At 46.5% G+C, this 22286-nt stretch overlaps 8 protein-coding genes across 8 annotated transcripts; 4 read left to right on the top strand and 4 right to left on the bottom strand.

Annotated features, from left to right (window-relative positions):
* Positions 1 to 7400: 7400 nt before the first annotated feature.
* On the bottom strand, positions 7401 to 7657 carry IAQ61_002833 (uncharacterized protein; the record flags this gene model as incomplete). The annotated part of the gene is made up of 2 exons (XM_003843375.2): positions 7401 to 7486; positions 7537 to 7657. Coding segments are annotated over 2 exons (207 nt in total), but the record flags the coding sequence as incomplete, so codon positions are not given.
* Positions 7658 to 10232: 2575 nt separating this feature from the next.
* IAQ61_002834 (uncharacterized protein) lies at positions 10233 to 11168 on the bottom strand (the record flags this gene model as incomplete). Its single annotated transcript, XM_003843373.2, has 1 exon — positions 10233 to 11168. One exon carries the CDS (start codon positions 11166 to 11168, stop codon positions 10233 to 10235), a length of 936 nt encoding a protein of 311 aa, XP_003843421.1.
* A 635-nt stretch (positions 11169 to 11803) lies between these two features.
* On the bottom strand, positions 11804 to 12037 carry IAQ61_002835 (uncharacterized protein; the record flags this gene model as incomplete). The annotated part of the gene is made up of 1 exon (XM_066095712.1): positions 11804 to 12037. The coding sequence occupies one exon, from the start codon at positions 12035 to 12037 to the stop codon at positions 11804 to 11806; it is 234 nt and encodes a 77-aa protein (XP_065954548.1).
* A 309-nt stretch (positions 12038 to 12346) lies between these two features.
* On the top strand, positions 12347 to 13876 carry IAQ61_002836 (uncharacterized protein; the record flags this gene model as incomplete). The annotated part of the gene is made up of 2 exons (XM_003843372.2): positions 12347 to 13392; positions 13447 to 13876. The coding sequence occupies 2 exons, from the start codon at positions 12347 to 12349 to the stop codon at positions 13874 to 13876; spliced, it is 1476 nt and encodes a 491-aa protein (XP_003843420.1).
* A 731-nt stretch (positions 13877 to 14607) lies between these two features.
* On the top strand, positions 14608 to 15603 carry IAQ61_002837 (uncharacterized protein; the record flags this gene model as incomplete). The annotated part of the gene is made up of 1 exon (XM_003843371.2): positions 14608 to 15603. The coding sequence occupies one exon, from the start codon at positions 14608 to 14610 to the stop codon at positions 15601 to 15603; it is 996 nt and encodes a 331-aa protein (XP_003843419.2).
* A 611-nt stretch (positions 15604 to 16214) lies between these two features.
* Positions 16215 to 16739, bottom strand: IAQ61_002838 (uncharacterized protein; the record flags this gene model as incomplete). Its single annotated transcript, XM_066095713.1, has 1 exon — positions 16215 to 16739. The coding sequence occupies one exon, from the start codon at positions 16737 to 16739 to the stop codon at positions 16215 to 16217; it is 525 nt and encodes a 174-aa protein (XP_065954549.1).
* A 107-nt stretch (positions 16740 to 16846) lies between these two features.
* IAQ61_002839 (uncharacterized protein) lies at positions 16847 to 17428 on the top strand (the record flags this gene model as incomplete). Its single annotated transcript, XM_003843370.1, has 1 exon — positions 16847 to 17428. The coding sequence occupies one exon, from the start codon at positions 16847 to 16849 to the stop codon at positions 17426 to 17428; it is 582 nt and encodes a 193-aa protein (XP_003843418.1).
* A 647-nt stretch (positions 17429 to 18075) lies between these two features.
* IAQ61_002840 (uncharacterized protein) lies at positions 18076 to 21827 on the top strand. The gene is made up of 7 exons (XM_003843369.2): positions 18076 to 18274; positions 18456 to 19090; positions 19139 to 19676; positions 19724 to 20198; positions 20249 to 20794; positions 20844 to 20990; positions 21092 to 21827. Exons 1-7 carry the CDS (start codon positions 18141 to 18143, stop codon positions 21251 to 21253), a joined length of 2637 nt encoding a protein of 878 aa, XP_003843417.1. The 5' UTR covers positions 18076 to 18140; the 3' UTR covers positions 21254 to 21827.
* Positions 21828 to 22286: the final 459 nt, after the last annotated feature.

The raw sequence follows: 22286 nt of genomic DNA on the forward strand, positions 1-22286 counted from the left end.
ATAAGATCTAGGAGTATACTTAATTTAGAAGTTAAAGGGACTTATAACCTCTAGCTATCTAGCTTGCCTAGCACTAAGGACTTTAGTAAATATAAAGTACTCTAGTGCTCTATAGTCTATATATACTCTAATAAGGTGCTAAGTACTTATTAGGTTAGCACGCTATTTCTTAAAGGCGTAGATTATTATAAATAATTCTTTATTATAGATTTTCTAGTTAAGTTTAGAACTAGTAAGGGTCTAACTAAAGAAGGATATAGGGTACTATTTCCTATTAGGATGCTCCTATAAGAGGATAGCTGCAATAACTCTATTAGAGGCGTCTATCTCTAGTTTTAGAGGGTACTTAGGATAGAAGTAAGCTAAGCTTAGGATTGCTAGTAGGGCATTCCTAAGCTAGTTAAAGGCTTGTTAGTATTCTAAAGTCTATACAAATAGGGTAGCAGGACTCTAGAGAGTAGTTAAGGGCTTAGCTATCTTAGAGAAGTTTTCTACAAATTGCTAGTAGAATCTAGTAAATCCTAGGAAGGACTTTACTCTAGTTATTATCTTAGGAGCAGACTAGTTTTAGAGTACTTTAACTTTGTTAGGGTCTACCTCTAAGCCTTTATTAGTTAGGATATATCTAAGGTAACAGGTACAGGTTGTATAGAATTTGCTTTTCTTAATATTAGCCTGTAATCTAGTAGAATAAAGACGCTTAAGGACTTTTTAAACATAGTCCTTATAAGTAGTAAGGTTTTTAGAGTAGATTAGGATATTATCTAGATAGGTAATGCAGAAGTTATCTAAATAATCTATTAGTATATTATTTATATAACGCTAATAGGTTATAGGTCTATTATATCGCCTAAATAGTAGGACTTTGTATTTATAGGCACTATATCTAGTGCAGAAAGTAGTATACTCCTCTAAGTTAGGGTCTATTTAGATCTTATTAAAGGTAGCATGAATATCTAGCTTAGTAAAGATTTTTGCTTTAGCTAGCTAGGATAATAGATTATCTATATAGGGTATTAGATACGCGTCCTTTCGCGTTAAGCTGTTAAGCTTATAGTAATCTACACAGATCCTAAGGCCTCTATTTAGCTTCTTAACGCATAGGATAGGAGAGGTAAATAGGCTCTAACTAGTCTTAATAAAACCTTTCTATAGGTGCTCTTATATATATTCCTTAGTAGCCTAGAGTTCCTTAGCATTTTAATAATAGAGGGGACTCTAGTAGTTTAGAAGGGGTTCCTCTAGGACTATCTTATAGTTGTAAGGCTAGTAGATTAGAAGTTTATTAGCCTTAGCCTTGTTAAAGACGTCCTAATAGGAGTTATAGTTAGATAGGAGCTTCTAATTTAATAAGTAGTAGTTAAGAGTATCCTATTTAGATAGGGTTTGGATTCTACACTTAATCTTATATAGGCTAGTAGTAAAGAATTTATTAGAAGATTTTTTTATATTAAAATAGAAAGCATTAGTAGAAATAGTAGTAATTTAGAATTTTGCAGGTAGGGTAATAGTTAGTAATTAGACTAGGGTAGGTAGCGTAATAGGTGTAGTAGCAGCCCTATAAGTGGCTGGAATTTTAAGTATACCACGTATCCTGTTAATTAAACTAGGACTATTTTAGTTCTAGTTCTCCTCTTAATCCTAAAGGGCGTCTCTTTATAAGATGTCGTGGGTAACTAGAGTAGACAGCACTTGCTAGTAGAGTTATACTAGAATAGGAGGTGCGGGGTTATAGGTTAGAGGATATTTCTCTAGCTAGATTAGTTAAGATTTATCTGTATTAATTAGGATTTAGAACTATTTTAGCTAGTGTTGTCTAATAATATAATCCTAAGAACCTAAGTCTACTATTATAAAGGGGTAGTTATAAACCTTTTAGCTACTAACTATTATATAAAGCTAAATGTAGTAGGCAACTAGGGAGGTAATCTAATCCTAGAACCCTTTAATAGTAAGCTTGTATAGTAGCTTTTAAATAGGTACCCTAAGTATAGAAGAGATATTATAAGTAATTTTTAAATTAAGAAATAAGTAACCTTAGGCCCTAGTATCTACTAAAGCGTTTAGGCGAATACTAGATCTATTAAGGTATAGGGTTATACGTGTAAGTAAATAGGAACTAAAAAATAATTTAGTTAAGGAAAGGTTTAATAGGTTATATTAAGTTAGGCCTAGGAAGGAGAATCCTCCTAGGCGTTGTTATTTCCTATCTAATAGCTATCTGAATTAGTTAATTTAGCAGTATCTTCTTCCTTAGAATTCTTAGTAACCTATTCTATATCTATAGCCTAAATCCTAGGGGGTTTAGGGTAGTTACTAGAGAAGTGCCTAGGCTTTCTATAATTATAGCAAGTTACTAGGGTTCCTATTATAGTAGCGCTAGGAGTGGCTAGCGTAGTAGATAGGGGTTAATTATTTTAAGGGGTAGTGCCTTATTATTACAAGTAGGGCATATAAGGTTTAGCTATTAAAGGTCTATTATAGGGTTTCTAATTAGTGTCTAAATAAGACTAGTTTCTAGAGTATTAGAAGGGGGTTAGTCCTTTTCTAGATAATAGAGTAGTCTAGGTAGGAGTAGATAAGGTAGGGTATAGGCGGCGTTCTATATTAAAAGCAGTAAGATAATCTACTATAGTCTTAAAATTATTATGCTAATTCTATTAGAAAGTAAGGTTTAGTATCCTTAGGGAAGGTATAATCTTTATCTAGAGGTAGTAATACTACTCTAATTAGGGTACTTCTCCTCTAATAGCAAGACTCTAGAATTATAACTTAAAAGTAGGGAATATCTCTATATTAGTTATGTACAGGTAGTTAAATATAGTCTAACTCTTAGCTATCTTATTTCTAGTAATAAAGTAAGTTTAAAGGAGGGTAATTATTTCCTTAGCTTTTTAGAATTAAAGACTTAGGGAATTAGATAGGTAACGTGGCTCTAAGTATTCTCTTGCTAGTCCTAAGCAGTGTCCCTAGACTAACGCTATCTAAGCTCTAGAAGAGGGGTAGTAATTAGTATTAATCTCTAGCCTATCCTAAATAGATACTTGCTATTATCTAAAAGTAGGATTAGCACTATTACTAAGTATAGAGATATTTAGCGTCTTTTTAGATTATCTTTTAGCTTTTATAGTATATACTATAGGGTTTAATATAGAAGCTAAAGACTAGCTAGGTTAGGTAGTACCTTATATCTCCTTATAGAGGGAGGTGTTATATAACTAATTAGTAAGTTACTTAACTTGTTCCTCTAACCTCTCCTTTTTAGATAGGGTTAATATATATTTATCTTTAAGGGAGGTGTTGCTTTAAGATTTCCTAGGAGCATAAGGTACCTTAAGAGATAGATAGGAAGAGGGTCCTTTAAGGAGGGCGTTGTTAATTAAGTCTTCCTTATCTAATTTCTTTCTATTAGTAAATAGGCTTTTAAAAGTAGCTAAACTAGATACCCTTTCTTTACCTTTGTCTAATATTTTATAGTTAATAAGAATAATAAATCTTTTCTTTTCTTTTTTTTAGGGGGTTTGGTTATAGGAGGATATTAGCTTTGCCTCTAATTCCTCTAGGCTTTTAGTAGTCTCTAGGTCTCTACCTTAACGCAATCTAACGCGATTTTTCTAAAGGTAATCTAGCACTACCTATAGGTCTAGAAGTCTAAGCCTATAGGCTTTGGTTATTAGAAGTTCTAATAGCTATTCTAACTATAGAGTTATAGGGTTAGGTAGCTACTAGAACTAAATTAGTAGCTTAAAATCACAATAAATGCAATATTCTTAAATACTATTACTAGCTAGGATAATATTCTTCTTATAATATAATAACTTAGGTAGGTAGGGTATCTAAAAGGTATCCTATATAACTTAAAGGTATATAGGAGTGCGCGTCTATGTAGAAAAGGATAAGATTCCTATACCTATAGGTCTAGTATAAAAGGACAAGAAGAACATGCCTATCCTAACTATAGGCGAGCTGTTCTCTATATACATTAGTGAGTCGGGCCTTTATTGGGCCTGACTCGGCATGGAACAATGGGCAGGCAATTCTGCCTTATTGTTACAGCAGAGAGCCTAGGCTCACAACCTAATGTGATAAGAAAGTATTAATTAAAGAATCTATAGACGAAGAAGCTAAGGTGGCTAGATATAGATATCCCTACTAGTCCCAAAATAGGTGTCTCCTAGACAACCCGGACAGGGGAGTCTCCACCATTGGTGGTGGGCAGTTACTACCTCGGTATAAGGTAAGCACTATGGGTGATATAGAAACAACACAGCCGACCTATCGTATCACACAGCGTTGTTTCATATGGGATACGAGATGAGATAGAACACAAATGTCACGAGCAAGCTTGGCTCAGATCAATTGATTTTCATCAGCAGACAGGAAGTGATCTCGGTGCTCACAGATAAGCGAGAAGTAGCGCGAAAATATTCCGAGAATCAGGTGATGTGGTCTCACGAATCTCTTGCAAGCAAAAGAGTATTAGAGCGCGGTTGCTACATGTTAGGTATGTTCACAGAAAGCGTTAACAACAAATAGACAGACTTATGCAAGGTACAATATATTTATAGGCAATTATCTTCTGCAGCTTGATGACTTAAAACTTCCATAATTATATTAAACGACACTACGGTACAAAACTGGTTTACAGTAGCTATATTTATCTAAAGTAGACTAAGAAGTGGTTTAGGTAGAAGAAGTAAACCTAAATAGGGTTTATTATACTATATATTCTATAAAAGTAAACTACTTTTATTTCTACTTCTATTAACCTACTAGTATTACGTAGTAATACCTAGTTTCCTACTATTTAAGTATTTTACCCCTCCTTTCTTTAATCTTCTTTACCACCTCTATCACCACCTCTATCACCACCACCACATCCACCACCTCTATCACCACCACCTCCACCACCTCTACTACCTCCACCACCTCTACTACCTCCACCACCTCTACTACCTCCACCACCTCTACTACCTCCACCACCTCTACTACCTCTACCACCACCTCTATCACCACCACCACCTCCACCACCTCCACCACCTCTACTACCTCCACCACCTCTACTACCTCTACCACCACCTCTATCACCACCACCACCTCCACCACCTCTATTATCACCACCTCCACCACCTCTACTACCTCCACCACCTCTATTATCACCACCTCCACCACCTCTATCACCACTACTTCTATCACCACCACCACCTCTATTATCACCACCTCCACCACCTCTATTACCACCACCTCTATTATCACTACCTCCTATTAGTAAAAATATTATAACTTATTATTATGTTATATATGCGTATAGCGTAAAGCTAATCTTTTCTACCCCTTTTAGTCTTAGTTAGGTATTATAGCATATAATAGAAATAAAACTACTTTTTATACTTAATTTAAACCCCTACTATAAAAGTAAACTACTACTTTAAACCTATTTATAGGTATACACAAGGTTAGTTTACACCTATATAGTAAACCCCTAGCGTACTATTCTGTAGTAAACAATTTTTTACCGTATCGCGATACATTTGGCTACACTTGCCTTATTTGTCCTCTTTTTAGAAGTACCCTCCTGCTGCTTCGCGTCAACACTCCACTTAAACCACTAAGCTGTAGGTTTTAACACTGGTCGGTTTATAACACGGCTGCTTAAATTCCCGCAACAGTGCTCTAACAAACGGCAGTTTTTTACGTGATGGTAGTCTTGGCAATTAGAACGTTTTCAAGGACACAATCAAGATAGAAGTTACGGTGTGTCCGCTACCTATCTCTCATGAGCCACGCCAAGGTACCTTAGATTGGCGTGCGGGTAAGCAATCTCACGACGTTTCATGGATAGAATGTAGATGTAGGTCAGAGTCCTTAACCGCTATAAAGGATATAGACGTGTACATGTGATATGTGAATACAGATTATCTTGAGTAGAATGATACATATAATCCCGGTGCCGACTACCGGTATACGCCTTATAGCCAGCCCATAAGGCACGCTGCACCACCAGTTCCCCCCTTCTTACAGCAGGAATTGAATGGCGTTTTTATGTCATAAAATGTCTTTCCTTGCTCTATAAGAAGATGACAATTTGAAGGGTTTTTGAATGGGTGTTCCTCGCAACACCCCCGGGCAACGCTGTCGGCATTCGGGCCGCCCGAGCACCGGCACGTCATCTTTGTTTCTTGTCCCTGTGGAAATGTTAGACTATATGCACCAGAGTTGAAGACATGAAGGATATGCTAGGGTTGCATACATAGGCCAAAGTGACAATAAACAGGAGGTAAGCAGGAATAGTAAGTCTCATTGTACTTGGGATAAGCAGATTGCGTTATGTGATGCGAATGATGCGGAAAGATGCGTGTCAATACAAGTGTAAAAGAGGTATTCAAGAAAGGGATGAATATGATTTTATATACGTTGCATCTCAGGCGGCCAACATATCAAGAGATTTGGCGCGTTAAAGTTAGCAAGGGTTGTTAATTTATTTCTAGCACTGACTCAATATCCTAGCTGGCTGATGGATTGAGCGCCATCAAGCCGGTTCTGCATCATTTTCGAGCTCACATAATAATGTCACGCTCCAACTTTATCCGTATAATTCTTTATAAATTGATCCCAATGAGTTGACTCAACAATAATCACAAAACTTCAATGATCGATTTAAATTAAATTAGTGCAAATACAAGGCCCTCAACCATGCCGTAGATCACATTGATCCTTTATGAGGAGCCTGGCTATATCAAGCAGTAATATGTGCAAGCAAGATGGGCTTACTTGTTTTGAACATGTTGATGGGGCGGCATGCTTGCAAGATAAGCATGCGAAGTGTTATTCTCACTGTTCATCACGCCTCTTTTTTTCACAGTATTCATACTGTAAAATAACAAATTAAGATTCCACATACCAAATGAGCTTGAAAAGGGTCAGGCCTAATGAAGTACTGGTCCTTAGGCTGCGAGAAACACTTAGTGGTCTTTTGAAGCCCGAGGGGAGTGGGAGATTACTGTGTCATGGAACAGGTTTATACCTTAGTGGTTACAATCTGAGATCTACACAATTTACAGCGAAAGGTAAGCATCTTATTTTACACATTCACTCATTTGCTGCGAGGTAGCGGAGAAAATGCACTGCATGTGTTTCTGATTGCTTTTTAATAGGTAGATCTAAAACAACCAGTGATAAATGTGACTGGCCCATGGTACCTTAGTACCTAGGGGGGCCAACCCCAGGCGCAGTATCCACCAGACATTTCCGCTTTCGGAAACTTAGGCTTGTCCACACAGCACTTCTTCCAGATTATTTCTGTTTCAGAGAGTGTAAAGCCAGGTACTAAGCCGAGCAAGCACTCTCCGGGGTTTTTGCTTCCTGTTCCCCCATTGCTCCCACAACATACAGCTGCTACTTCATTGCGAAGCGCGCTGCCCTCGCATGTGCACCTCGCTTTCCATTTCCCTTCGGGAAAATCTCCCGCCTGCATGGCTACTCCTCCCTGTATAGATATTAGAATGTATGCATCTAAAATTGAGATAAAGAACATACATAGCCAGTGGTCGCGATGGAAAGAAGGCAACAAAGGAATGTAAGCTTCATGGTTGTTGAAACAGAAGGGGCTGGCCAATACAGTAGAAGACTTGAAATGATGCTCAAAGGATGGTACGGGCTATTGCAACCAATATATAAGTGGATTTGGCGTGACGTACAAAATAATAAAAGGGCCTTTTCATGTGGCCTGACGTGTTGCATTGCTGTAGTTCCTACATTTGTCTCAAAGGATAGTTGTTGTCATTGAGAGTCATCTACAAGAGGGGGCATGAACGTCGGCTGTAATACGGAAACTAGGATAGATTTAGCCTACACTGCGGTACAAAATTGTGTATAGTAGAATGGTGTTCCAGGGGTTTACTATATGGGTGTAAATAACTCAAACTAATACCCCTATATATATCTAAAGTGGTAGTTTACTTTCATAGTAGGGGTTTAAGTTAAGTATAAAACATAGTTTTACTTCTATTATACGCTATATTACGTCAACCCCTGTTCCACAGCAATGCAATCAAAATCTCAAACAAGCATATTCAACGCCAATGCATCACCTCCCTCCACGTCCAAATCGATTCCACCAACGGCCGTCCATCCACAAAATAATCATAGCGTGGAATCCCAGATAACCAGTCTTCAATATCATGCTTCATACCAAATTCACGTACATGTTGTGGCGGAGGCATGGTGACAGGTGCACGAACAAGAGCAAATATATGGAGAGGGGGAGGCTCATTGGAGGAGGCTGTGAAGAGGCGGTCGTGGGGTGGGACGAGGTATTCAGGTTGGTCTTCACAGCAGCTGCGGCGGAGTATGTGGACTCCGGGGCGAAGACATGATGGGTGTGTTTTTGGCGGTTGCTCGATGGTACCAGGGGAGGCAGTCTTACTTGACGAATGCATTATACTTCCACACTTCGACATGTCCAGCTCAAATCCCGCCACTGAGCTCCTGCACCCACGTCCCTGAAGTGTGACAGGCGCATGCAGCACAGCTGTAATAGTATCACCCGCCCAGCGCCCGTCCTGAGCGGAACAAGATGTCGGTCGTACCACTCTAGGTGGACTATTGGTAACCTTTCCAGCCACTGGCTTCCTATGCACACGATTGATAGAAGTGAAATTGCTGTTTCGATTGTTTGTAGTATCCTGGTGCGTCTGTGTATTAGATGAAGTTTGGGTAGGGTGAGTGGTTTTCCGTATGGTAAGCGGCAGCACAACGACTTCTGGGTTTGCAGACACGAATGAGCCGGTGTGAAGGTCGCGCTCGTGCAATGTGGACATGTTAAAGATGACTTTTTTTTATAATTTTAATGAAGAAACTCGGGTATGGCAGACTTTTTTTTTGGAAGCAGATCTGTTTTTGAGTTGTCTATGGTAATTATTCGACGCTCCTTGCGAAAGGTTGCGGCCCTGGCGAGTTGTCAATGCTACTAAGAATGCAGAAACTGATATCTTAGACAAGGTCTGAAAAGCCTAAATACTTTCAGCTGTTGGATATCATACATTGTGTTGGAAGGCATATCATTGTGCAAGCTGTGGTGCATTGTGAAGCACGATACGAATAGTGAAAATCATCACGACGCCATGACATTAATAACATCTAATCTTCAACCAAAAGTATAAACTATCCTACAGTTGTCCTCACGTAAATCTCTAATCATCCTCTAGCGCCTGCCGTCTCGACATCAACGACACCACTCACACACTTCAGCTCAGCACAACAACCACGATTCCTCTGCTTCAGCACCCACTCACAAAGACAGCATTACCACCCCTGTTAGCGACTCCCTTGCTTCGCTAGATTGGAAAGCTGTCTGCACAACCAGATCGAAACACGAGCAACACACGTGTCACATCTCTCATAACATCACCCTAACAAAAACTCCCCCAAACCCTGCCATACTCCTCATGACCACGGTCCCCCTGAGTACTCACAAACCAACCCCCAGTCGCCCACCATACCAAAAAGCCCAATCGCCCATCCCCCCCCCCCCCCCCGCGCGCCCACCATTTACATACCCCGTTTCTAAATTCACACATAGTTTTTGCGCCCTAAACCCTCCTCAGAGGGATCGCATAATGCACACAATATCTCAAAGTGCTGAGCCTATTCCTATTTCCACGACTGATCCGGGCAACTAAGGGTGAAGAACTTTGTTCAAACACCAGTATCACTATGCTGAACGTTACATCACTCATCACAGCCTCAACACGGATAGGCATGCAAGATACGTGATGCGGTACACCAGCGTCCTATTAGCTATACATCTTGCGCGCCGGGTATCGTGCTGGGTAAAGTCCACTCCTTGACTAATGAAGTTTACGCGGGGGAAAACGATTTTGGGCACCTTGTTGGGTATCTTGTGTGTCGAATAGTATTGCGGTGATGGTGGGGAATGTGAGTGAGCTCCTCGGTGACCTTGTCCGGGGTTATGTTAGGCTTGGGAGCTCGTGGTTTTGAGGTGACTAGCTGGAGTGTGCGCAACCATGTCAACGTGTACCTATGGCGCGCATGGAAGATATGGAATTGATTTCTTGGACATGTCGCTGGCTTGCTTGCTTGCTGGGGGTATCTAAACGAGTGAAGTGCATACGCACGAAAACACTATGAGTTGGGATTTGCAAAAATAAACAACTTGTGCTCGCTGTTTCCTCGCGCTGTTTGTCAATTTTTAGTTCCAGTGGCGGTTGGTACTACTTTGAAGGCCCAGTAGAAGTCGTGGCCTCAACGGACGTTGCAGAGGCAGAAGAACTCGTAGCCTCGGCATAGCCAGGTGGTCCTTCATACCTTGGTAGTCCTTCCTCCTCCGGCTCCCCTTCTGCCCTCTGCTCATTCTTCTCCTTGGAACTCACGCCGGCTATACCGCTTTCAGCCGCACCTGCATCACGCGCCGAGTTTGATGAGTTTGAATCTGCAAGCATGGCTTCCTGAGCCTTCCTCTGCTTCTTCTTGCGACTGAGACAGTACAGGAGCCCAGCCAGCACCAAAATGAGCCCAAGGATTGCGGCGAAAATGGCGCCAGCTACAGCGTCAGTCGACCACCTCCACCGTCTATGATAGGGATAATCATTGCGTTCTCTGTCAGATTCAGCACCTTCTGGAACGGTGGTGTTGAAAATGTAGGAATTCTCCCCCGTGGATTGCTGGCGGTCTGCGTGGATGAAGCGGAAGGGCTGGGTGATATAGTAAGGTCCGTTGTCACTGGGAGTACCAAAGGTACACATCAAGGCATCCGTGCGGGTTTCGCGTGGGAGTGAAGAGTCAGAGTTGATATTCCAAGTAAAGTAGTTGTCTCTCTGTTCTCCCATCGGGACAGAGATGGTAAGGAGTTCTGGGAGAGTGTCTGCGCTGGGATATCTGCAGGCTTCCCAGTTTGCAGACTCAGAATTTGATGAGGAGAGCTGACGGCATGGTAGGCAGTGCCAGTTCCGTGTTGATGGATTACTGGAAGAAGGCCATTCTAGTCTTATGGCGTCGTAGTCGAAGGTTGCTGTGCGCCCAAAGCCGGTGGATGGCCATTCCGAGGTTGACGCGTTGAGGAAGATGGCCAAGTTTGTGTTCAGAATAGAGGTTTCGAAGAAGGTTGCTCTGGTCGTTGGAGGTGGGAAGACCCAGTGGGATGCTGCCATGATGGCTGGTTGTCGAACTGATGAAAAGATAGTGTTGGTGCTGAAAAACGGTTGTCAATATGAATTTGATGATTATGATGATTAACTTCTTTTGAGACCAAAGTACAACGTTATCTGAGGCGAGGATGCCGACATCCTCTATATCCTCCGGTCCATCAGCGCCTGCGGACGGACCGGAAAAGGCATCATGGCCCCAATTGACTGCGCCATGATGGGCCCCGTCAGCTTTGCATCCATTACGCCTCTGAAAATCAAGGCGCCAATGAGGCACGGTCTTGAATCACTAAGCATCGTGAGATTAGAGCGGGGTGCGAGGGACAGTCCAATTATATTCAAGGTTTCCAGACTCAAAGTCAAGAGGTGAGCACTTGGCGATGCTGCTTCATTGGCCAGATCTGCGGCTCATGGTGATTGTATCGGGCCTGCGCATGTCCAACGTAGCAGGGTGACGTTGCTTTCTTAAAAAGTTAACTTTAAGTCAGAAAAAGTGCGTGCAAGTACACACTGCACAGATGCTTGGAAATCTTGCGCGGGGAGACATGTTTGCGACTGCCAAGTTACCGAGATATGGGAGTTGGTATGAAAAAGAATGGGGAAGGCAATTAGTAACAGTACTTGGGTCTCGAGACATGGTCTCATCTGTGCTGTGATCGTGACATCCAATGTACATGGATGACCAAGAGCATGTGACTGATCTGTTCAGCATGGCCTTTGCGGTCATGCTCGTGTAAAAGCATTTGCTGCTTACGGTCGAGAGAGTAAGGAACACCGCTCATTCTTGGCAGCATGGGCAAAAGTGCACCGGAGTGAGTACGATCAAACCATGGATCCGGTAGTTGAAGGCTGGGCTGGTTTTGAAAGATTTGCATGTGAGATGATATACACGAAGTTCTCTTGTAAGGAGGTATTGACAAGCGCTTTTGGTCACATGATATTTATACACGTGACAAGCAATGGTCTGAGCTCCTCAAGCGCGATGCACCCTTGCTTACTAGCTCGCGACACGTCCGAAAGTCGCGACGGGGCATGGCAGCGCAACCGCATCAAAGTTGCTGCGACCACCATTATCATTCACTGCATTGCCTCCCCCCCTCAACCCTCATTCACCTACCCCGCACTTCTAACCACTCCCTGATGCCTAGCGTGTGCATCGCATCCCCACCCACGACTGCACCGTAATGGCGCGGGGCCGCCCTTCGCGCGCTGCTGCTCGTCGTATCAGCACGCCTGTTCGCAGCGCAACACCACAACAAGATAGCGATGAGGAGATGCAAGATGTCGCAGAGTCACATGCAGACACACCGAAAGAGGAGGAAGAGGAAGATGCTGCATCAGCAGTCCAAGGCAGTGACGAGGAAGCTGCACCCTCTGAGCGCTCCCCATCTCCCGTAGTTATACAACAGTTCCCTCGCAAGAAGCGCCTCGGTCGCCCCCCCAAGAACCGACCGCCGGACTGGAATGTCATCGAGGGTGAGAACTCGGAAGGTGGCACACCCATCAGACGTAAACGTGGTAGACCCTCAGGCGTCGGCCGAGGCCGTCCACCAAAGGGTGGCCCATCTCATGTCACGCGTGTGCCAATCGACAAGGAGGGCAATATGATGGACGTTGTCAATGACGAAGTCGATCTACCCGAAGATGAAGAGGGCGAGCAAAAGGTCGACAAAATGGGCAACCTCTTGGGCGGGCGCGACTACCGTGTGCGCATATTCACAATCAAGGGCCGGGGCGACCGGCAATACATGCTGTCAACAGAACCTGCACGTTGTTGTGGGTTCAGAGACAGTTATCTCTTCTTTACCAAGCACATGAAGCTCTACAAGATCATCATCGACGACTCTGAGAAGCGAGATTTGATTGACCGGGAGATTATCCCACATTCATACAAGGGTCGCGCCATTGGTGTTGTTACTGCACGCTCTGTCTTCCGTGAGTTTGGTGCTCGCATTGTGATCGGTGGCAAGAGAATCATCGATGACTACTACGTCACTGCAGCGAGAGAGCGTGGAGATGTAGAGGGCGAACTGGCGGATCCAAACGACAGATTGCCACCCCCTGGAGAGCCATACAATAAAAACCAATATGTCGCTTGGCATGGCGCAAGCAGCGTTTACCACACAGGTGTTCCGAGCGTACCTATGGCAAATGGGAAGCCTGTACCCGGCAAGCGAAAGGTCAACATTACGTCGGCCAACTGGCAATTCGAACACGGTTCCGCCGCGAGGTATGTATCAGTGCTATGAAAACGGTGCATCCTTACCAACTAACACCATCACAGTCGTTTCAACTCCAGTCTATCAAGGCAACGTAGGGCAAATTTGGAGGGAGTCTATGATCCGCATACCAATCTGATGCACTACTCCAAAGTCACACAACCGACCCACGCACGATGGGAGGAGGTAGCGCCGGATGAGAGCGACGTGCCTCCGCTAGTTCGCCAAAAATTTCTCGTAATAGACTCGATATTCCAACAACCTCCCTTCACAAGCTTAGGCATACCGGGTCCAGACGGCGACTTCATCGACGTCGGAACGAATGGCCTGCCAGAAATCGACGATGAGGTCAAGCAAAACATGAAGTCCGAAGAAATAGAAGCATTTGAACATCTCAAACGCGAGGAGCAGGAATGGCGCAACCAGTGGGGAGGTGAGAGCACCGATGGTGCTCGTCTGAAACCTAAGATCGGATACATTGGTGTTCCGGTCTAGGGGTCTGGCTTGTTACTGTAATTTGGAACAGCAGTAACGAAAAGGAGTAGGGATGGCACTTCGTGCTTAATGGATTGATATTGTACTTGTATACCCATCCGCGCGATCAGAGTCATAATTTTCAAGAGTCACTCCTTATGCTTAGTTCAAACATGTCTTCCCCGTTACGACATCATACTTTTACTTTCTGGCTCTGGCTTATTCTCTTTTGCATGGTTAGGTGCCTTTACTGCAGATCTTTGCAGTAAGTTACTGTGTCTGCATGCATCTTCCTCAGCACGTTCGCGTCACCGCAACAGCCGTGGACAAAGGCGATCCCCGCGCTCGAATGTAGATGCTTGGGACTATATAGGTACAGTGGTGGTTTGTATTGCAGTGGCATGACGTACTCTGCGCTGATTCGTAGCCTAGTCTTCTTTGTCATTTGATTGTTTTTGAGCACTGGACTTGAGATTGGCATGCATGCCCATGGATGCAATGAGCCTTAAGGCAGACAGGCATGGAGTCTCTGTCTAGCTTTTAGCACACCACATAAAATCGAATGTAATTGCTATTCCGAGGGTTTCACGATACTCGTGAGCACAGCTGCTGGCTACACTGATTGCAGCGTAGGTGAGTGTTGCTTTGTCGTCTTTGTCGTTTCCAAATCCAACTACCTTAAGATCCAGAATACCGACAAGAAAAGCAGTTCAACCATCATTTAAGCTTTCAAACTGCTCTTCCAAAACTCTATGGCGCAGACTTGCATCGCCCGGTTCAAACGCTTTCTGCAGCGCAGGGCAAAGTTCAGGGCGAGACGTGCCTCATCTCCTGCACTTACATCCTTGGATCATCCTGAGAAATACGGCATGCATGGTGTAGACCAACAAAGCCTTGGCTCTTTGGTTGTGGATGGTTACGATGGTTCACGGCCGCTCAATCGAAGCTCGAGGTTGAACTCGACTGAGGCGTATGCTCGAATGATCACGTCTCCAGCATCACGACCACCACTGTCCAGCGTGGATACTTCACCACCACCCCATCCTCTCAACCACTCATACCACCAAGTCCTCCTCCCAGACACATGTCCCTCCCAGTCCAACCTTGCATCTCCCATCCCCCCACCAAGGAACCTCAGAACCGCTCCCTCCCCTTCCATTACAATCACTACCCAGCCATCCACGACCTCGACCTCGCTGCTAATCTCCCCCATCTCCCCCATTCCCCCTCCCCTCCTCTCCAGACCCCTTCCTCCGAGAAAATCCAGGAGGACTGGCCAACCCCGAACACCAGGAAAATTGCCCACCAGTCCACCCACCTTGCCTCGCCAGCGCTTCCACCCTACGCGTCCAGCACCCGGGCCACCAGGCTATGGGCGTGGTATGCAGCACGGCCCCTTCAAAGAGCAGGAGGGCGATGACGATGTACCTGGAATTGACAACGGATCCAAAACCCCAACGACAATTCCACATGTCACCTGGAGCTGCATGCGCCGCAGTCCTCACAAGTCCCCAAGAAGGAGCCATCAAAACAGCAACAGCACCACCAGCATCACCGCGAATCCGCCAAACAAGCAAGCCCATCCCCAGAAGACAAGGCGCTCGGACAAGAGGAAATCAGGCCCATGTACTGCGGCCAAGAACCCACCCTTTTACATTTCCGCACCCATACCCGGTAGCGTTGTACATGTGGACGGGGCGTTCATGCACGAAGGCGCTTTCGAGCAGTATCTCAGGCGGGGCACATGAGCGCTTGGCTTGGAGGGCTGGGGCCTGTGGAGATGTGGGCCGGTATGCAGATTATGGTGGGGTGTTGTTTGGGTGGCGAGGTGGTTTTTGTTGTGGTTTCTAGGCTGGCGGGCTCTGTTGAGTAGTGTGTATTTGCGCGTGTTGAATATGGACCGAGACCAGGGATTTCTGATCTACTTCACAAGAACTTGGTAAACATGGCTGGACAATCTGCCGCGTGTGTGCAGTTTGCAAGAAGGGAAAAAGTGGGTGCTAGCTTACTAGATTCCCACCCCCATCCATATATGTTGCAAGGAATGGTGGGCATTCCTAGACTTGTCGCCTGTTAGTTGACGTTACTGGTACCGTTGTCAAGTCAGACGTGCACCCGCCGCGCTACCAGTCCGCAGAGCAACTTTTCCATGGGTGGATGATATACCGGTACCTATGCCTAGGCACACAACCAGGACCACGCATAGCCAGCCCTTCATTCACACGGTAGCTGCCAGCCCCCAACCGCCAGATCAAGGATGACGCAGCGCAAACACGGCCGGTGACGCATGGAATGAAATCGAGACTCGCAGTTCCAGTCGGTAAGGTTACTTTACACCGTTGAAGTTCCAGTACGGTAGTCACTGCACCCAAGCAAGCGCCCAAGAAGTCCAAGACCAAGGCGCACCCAAGACACTACACCACACCACCCTGCCATTCTCACCAGATGCCCAATATACCCAGCCGTCTGGTGGTACCAGGGCACGATAAGACAAAGGATGACAACTTGTAAAAAACAAGGAAGTTGTTGGAAAAGATTCTAGACGTGCATGGCATGGGCATGGAACCGGTATATAGTGATGGTATGGCAATAGTAAGACAGTCGCATGCGCCATCCACGCACAGACACCCGTCCCCAGCCACCATCCCCCAACCTCCAAGATTTTGCCCACCTCCAGCCATCGATCAATGATGAAAGAGGCAGATAGGCGAGCTTTTTCGGTGCCATGGCCGGTCTTATACGGGATGGGAGGTGCCTCGTGCTTTCTGCAGTTCTTTGCTGCTGTCTGCTTGATCTGCACTTGTGTCTGCGTTGATCGTTTCTTACGCTCTTGTGTTGGACTTGGTTGTGGACTACCGACTACCGGTACATCACTAGCGACCATCACGTCCAGCCAATCACGACTATTTGTTACGAGAGTCTCGAGAGGAAGTCAACACGACCGGATACGACACCAACACTACATAAGACAACGCGACTCAGAGGAGAATCATGCGGTTCGACAGGCAGATGGTTGCGCTGGCGACGCTGATGTCGACATGTGCGCTCGCAGCCCCGCTCGACAAGCGCCTCGCAGCGCCTCGCAATAAAAGCTACAACGTTGTCAATGTGGGAGGAGGGAATTCCCCTTCGCCCGCCCCAGCAACGACTATTGAAGCGACCAAGACAGTGGCCATTGTGAATCCAGGACCCACAGTTGAAGTCACTGTACCGGCTGCCCAGCCTGCAATTCCTTCTCCCACCAGCAGCGCGAGTTCGCAAAATACAGGCTGTGCTGCCTCGAGTTCGCCATCTTCATCCACTTCGATATCGACTACGGCCACGCCATCGTGTACGAGCGCTTCTTCATCCTCATCCAGTGATCCGACGCCAAACCTGGTTTATATCACTGTCACGGTTCCTGCGGACGAAGGACCTTATTACGACGACGGCATGTGGCACACCAGGTACAAGATCAAGACCTTTGAGTCGTATGCTGCGTTGGCAACGCCTGTGGCGCTGGTTCCGAGTCCGACGATGCTGCCCGTGTTGGAGACGCCCGGACTGGGATATAATGCGACCACGAAGGCTTGAACTCGAATCTTTTGTTGACGAGAGAGAAACCTGATGGGGGTAATTCCTTTGTGGATATGGGGAGTTTGGATGATTTTGGTCAGACTGCGGGTTTCAGCGGGTGGGATGGAGTTATTTTTGGCAAGCGCCTTGTTATGTGATTGTTGGATGTAATGAGCGGTGCATAGCAAAGCGACGGGATGGCATTGGGAATGGCGTTGGTTGATATCATTTGAGTTTGGTATGGAGCGCGAATGGGGGAGATGCGCATTTATGTAGATATGGACTGGACGGATACATGAATGAATGATTAGAGGATGTGAACAAAGTCTAACATATATGAAAGCGATGTGATTGACGACGACGACGATGATGATGATGATGATGATGGTGGTGGTGATGGTGGTGGTGAAGAGGTGATGACGCAGCTTTCCATCAACTTCTGTCTAACTCATGCGCTCGGGTAGTGTGAGTATCATGTGATCTGCCACTGCTACATCCTGGCTATTTTGATGGCACAAGACAAGTAACGTGATCCTCAAACTAGCCGAGACAACTAGTAGACACACTGGTACCTTGCGGTAAAGCTCGTATCCCTGCCCCGTTCGTCTTGGCAGCGGGTTGTGGCGGTGCGTGGGGAGGAACATCCCATCCAACTGCGGGAAGCTCTACTCTCCTTCCTTCAGATCCCTCGAGCACCAGTGTCTGTCTCTTTGACAACCCAACATACAGAATGGCCTCACCGCCCCCCGTCGAAGACCAGGCCCGGCTGCTTGAAGATGCCCTCGCCGTGGTGCGCCAGCAAACCATGCTCATGCGCCGCTGTCTCGAGACGCCGGGCAAATTGATGGATGCGCTCAAGTGCAGGTACGCCCGAAGTCTACCTAGACAAGACATACACATACACATACACATACACATACACATACACGTGATGCCACACCTACACTTCGTCTGGCCCATGCCCCGCAAAACTCTCTCTATGCTCTTCAATCTCTATGCTCTCTCCGTCTTAGGACTATATGCTGATGCGGGGTGATTTGCATAGTTCCACCCTCGTCTCCGAACTCCGCACCAGCAGCCTCGGCCCCAAGCAGTACTACGAGCTCTACATGGCCGTCTTCGATGCTCTGCGCCACCTCGCCGTCTATCTGCGCGAAAACCACCCGGTTAACCACCTGGCCGACCTGTACGAGCTGGTCCAATATGCCGGCAACATCATTCCCCGCCTCTATCTCATGGTCACCGTCGGCACCGTCTACATGGCCATTGAGGATGCGCCGGTCAAGGAGATTATGAAGGACATGATGGAGATGAGTCGCGGAGTCCAGCACCCCGTCCGCGGCCTCTTCTTGCGCTACTACCTCGCCGGCCAGGCACGCGACCATCTACCCTCGGGCGATGGCGAGGGGCCAGAGGGCAATCTCCAGGACTCCATCAGCTTCATATTGACCAACTTTGTCGAGATGAACAAGCTGTGGGTGCGGTTACAACACCAGGGACACTCGAGAGAGCGTGAGCAACGGACAAAGGAGCGCCAAGAATTGCAGCTTTTGGTCGGCAGCAATCTGGTCCGCTTGAGTCAGCTGGTGGACCTCGAGAACTACAAGAAGATTCTGAACCCACTATTAGAGCAGATTGTGCAGTGTCGGGATGTTCTGGCGCAGGAATACCTCTTGGAGGGTAGGTCGAGACTCATGGAGCCGGCTGGATGAGACTAACACGCAGCAGTTGTCACCCAGGTCTTCCCCGACGAGTTCCACCTCCACACCCTCGATCAATTCCTCTCCGCCGTCGCCCGTCTCAACCCCCACGTGAACGTCAAAGCCATTGTAGTAGGCCTTATGGACCGCCTATCCGCGTATGCGCAGAGAGAAGCCGAGTCGGAAAGTCCAGAGCAGCGCAAGAAGACGGAAGAAGAATCAATAGCACAGCTTCTCGAGCAAATGCGAATAGCAAAGGAGAAGAAGGCCGAAGAGCCAGAAACCGCGCCAGCGCGACAAAATAGAGATTCGACCGAAGCAGGCGCAGAGGAGGACTCGGCAGCGTCATCAACCACGGCTGTATCAGTTGCAGAGACAGAGACCGCCGAGGGAGAGACTGCGCCGGAAACTGAGGCGGAAATGGCCGTGGAAAAGAGGCGCGGGATACCAAACAACGTGAAACTTTTTGAGATATTCTATGAGCAAGTCCAAACGCTTGTCAAGATGCAGCGGTTACCCATACAAGATACTATCGGGCTACTTGTTTCGCTGGCGAACCTGGCTCTGTAAATTCACCACTCGCGCGCGGCAACGATCATGCTAACATACCCAGGAACATTTATCCCGAACGCCTCGACTACATCGACCAAGTCCTGACCTTTGCGAACCAAAAGGTTGCAGAATACCAGAACAGCGCCGATTTACACTCGCAAGCCACCCAAAGCCAAATCCTCAGCCTCCTCCTCTCGCCCATCAAGACCTACGTTTCACTATTCACTGCGCTTGCATTGCCAAATTACATTCCTCTCCTACATTCCCAGCCATATCCCACACGAAGAGCAGTAGCAGGCGAGGTGGCAAGAAGTTTGATGCGAAATCAAACTTGCATCGCTTCGGTGGAGAACCTCGAAAGCGTCTTGGAGATTCTCAAAGTTCTCATAAGGGAGGGCATCCAGCAAGCACAGGGATATCCCGGAGGGCCAATACAAAGACGAGCACAGGAGACAGAGGAGACAATAGAAGAACAAGGATGGTTGGCGCGGATAGTGCATCTAATACGGGGCAAGGATAACGATACACAGTTCAAGGTGAGAGGTGTAATCGTATCCGACCGTACCAGTGCTGACGTTTCTCAAAGCTCCTGCAAACCGCGCGCAAAGCCTTTGCCGACGGCAACGAACGCGTCAAGTACACCTCTCCTGCCATCATCACTGGCGCCCTCAAACTCGCTCGTCAATACAAAAAGCGCGAGCACTTTGACGACAACTGGCAATCTCAATCCTCGGCCCTCTACAAATTCATGCACAGCACCCTTTCCACCCTCTACACCCGTGTCGCTGGCTCCGCAGATCTCGCTCTCCGCCTCTTCATCGCCTGCGGCCAAGTCGCCGACCAAAATGGGTTCGAAGAAGTCGCCTACGAATATTTTGCCCAAGCCTTTACCATATACGAAGAAGCCATTAGCGACTCGAGAGCGCAATTCCAAGCCGTTTGCGTTATCGCGAGCGGCCTGCACACGACGAGGAATTTTGGAAAGGAGAATTACGATACGCTAATTACAAAGTGCGCACTCCATGGTAGTAAACTGCTTAAGAAACCGGATCAGTGCCGTGCCGTATATCTCGCGAGTCATCTTTGGTGGGCTACGGAGATCCGGGCCCTGGGCGAGGAAGATCCAAAGACGGTAAGTAGTATTGCAGTATTATGTGAGGAGTTGAGGCTGATCGATGTAGCTTTACCGCGACGGCAAACGCGTGCTTGAGTGCTTACAACGTGCCCTTCGTGTTGCAGATGCGTGCATGGATGCCGCGGTGTCGGTTGAGTTGTTTGTGGAGATATTGAATCGCTATGTATATTACTTTGACCAGGAGAATGATGCTGTAAGTCCGTTATTTCCCTCCTTTTCCCTTTTCCCCTCCCCCAATCCAACTCCCAAGCCATAAAAAAACCAAGATACTAACAGAAAACCCCAACTACCTAGGTAACAACCAAATACCTAAACGGGCTCATCGAACTCATCCACTCAAACCTCCAATCCAACGAAAACGCCTCCAGTCTCGAGAACCCAATGAAGCATTTCCAGCGCACGTTGGATTACATTGCCAGTCGCGAGTATGAGGGCGTCGTCACGGCTGCGAAGTAGGCTGTTGCTGATGGTGGAGGTGGAGGTTTATGGGCGCATGGCAGTGTATGTGGTGTGCGGTACGAGGCAAGTGGCAGGAGAACTGGGTGAACTGGTTGGAAGTAGTAATACGTATGCGTATGCGCAATCGAATACAAAGATGCGAGGCAGGCAGACAGAAGAAGATGTCTGAATACCGCATCATATCACACCACTGCACTCGTAACAAAAGTTTCTGCGGATTTGATATTCGCTGGGGGAGTTGGTGTGGACTAGGTGGAATGCAGCGAGGGGTGAGGGGGGGACCAATACACCAAAAACAATAACGATGTATCAAACCCAACCCATGCAAGAAATATGATCATCACACACATGCCACACATCCCAACAACCCAACGAAAATCTATAAAAGAATTCTCTCCCCCTCCACTCTTACCACGTACACATTCCCTCCCCGGCCAGCCTTCCAAAAGCTAGAAACCAGGAGCGATGGTACGGCTGTCGCTCCGTGAAAACGTTAGAAAGATAGAATGATGTGGCGTCTGCCTGCGGCTAGCTGTTGAGAAGGGATAGGTTTTTAAAGTCAAGGCAAAACTAGAGATCGAGATGGGGTGCAGTGGGCGGTGTGGGGCGGGCTGAGGGAGAGCGAAGGCTAGTACGCAATGATGGCAGCGTAGCAGTAGGTGGGATGTGTGTCTGTGATTAGAAATGCGAAATGCAAAACGGTGATACCATACGTACGTCCCGTACACGTTTTCGTGTGGGGTACTCGTTGGCGTATAGTTATGCGTTTGAAGAAAGGAGTACCAGACATGTGATTGTTGGTTGATTCTCATATCTTGTTTCTTAGGTATCTAGTCTAAATCACTTTGAGCCTTTGGATCATGTCTCCTCAAGGCTCAGAGCGCGGCTGATTTGAGAAGCTGTGTGTGTGTTTTACTTAGCTCTGAGCATTATTTCATGCTGTGTGGCTTGGCGTTGGAAGTTGGATTGGAAGGACATGGATGGTTTGCTGTGCTGTGCTGCGAAAATAACCAGGCGAGAGATCACATGT

Source organism: Plenodomus lingam (genome assembly GCF_022343315.1).
Source record: "Plenodomus lingam strain CAN1 chromosome Unknown contig_14, whole genome shotgun sequence".
Taxonomy (NCBI): domain Eukaryota; kingdom Fungi; phylum Ascomycota; class Dothideomycetes; order Pleosporales; family Leptosphaeriaceae; genus Plenodomus; species Plenodomus lingam.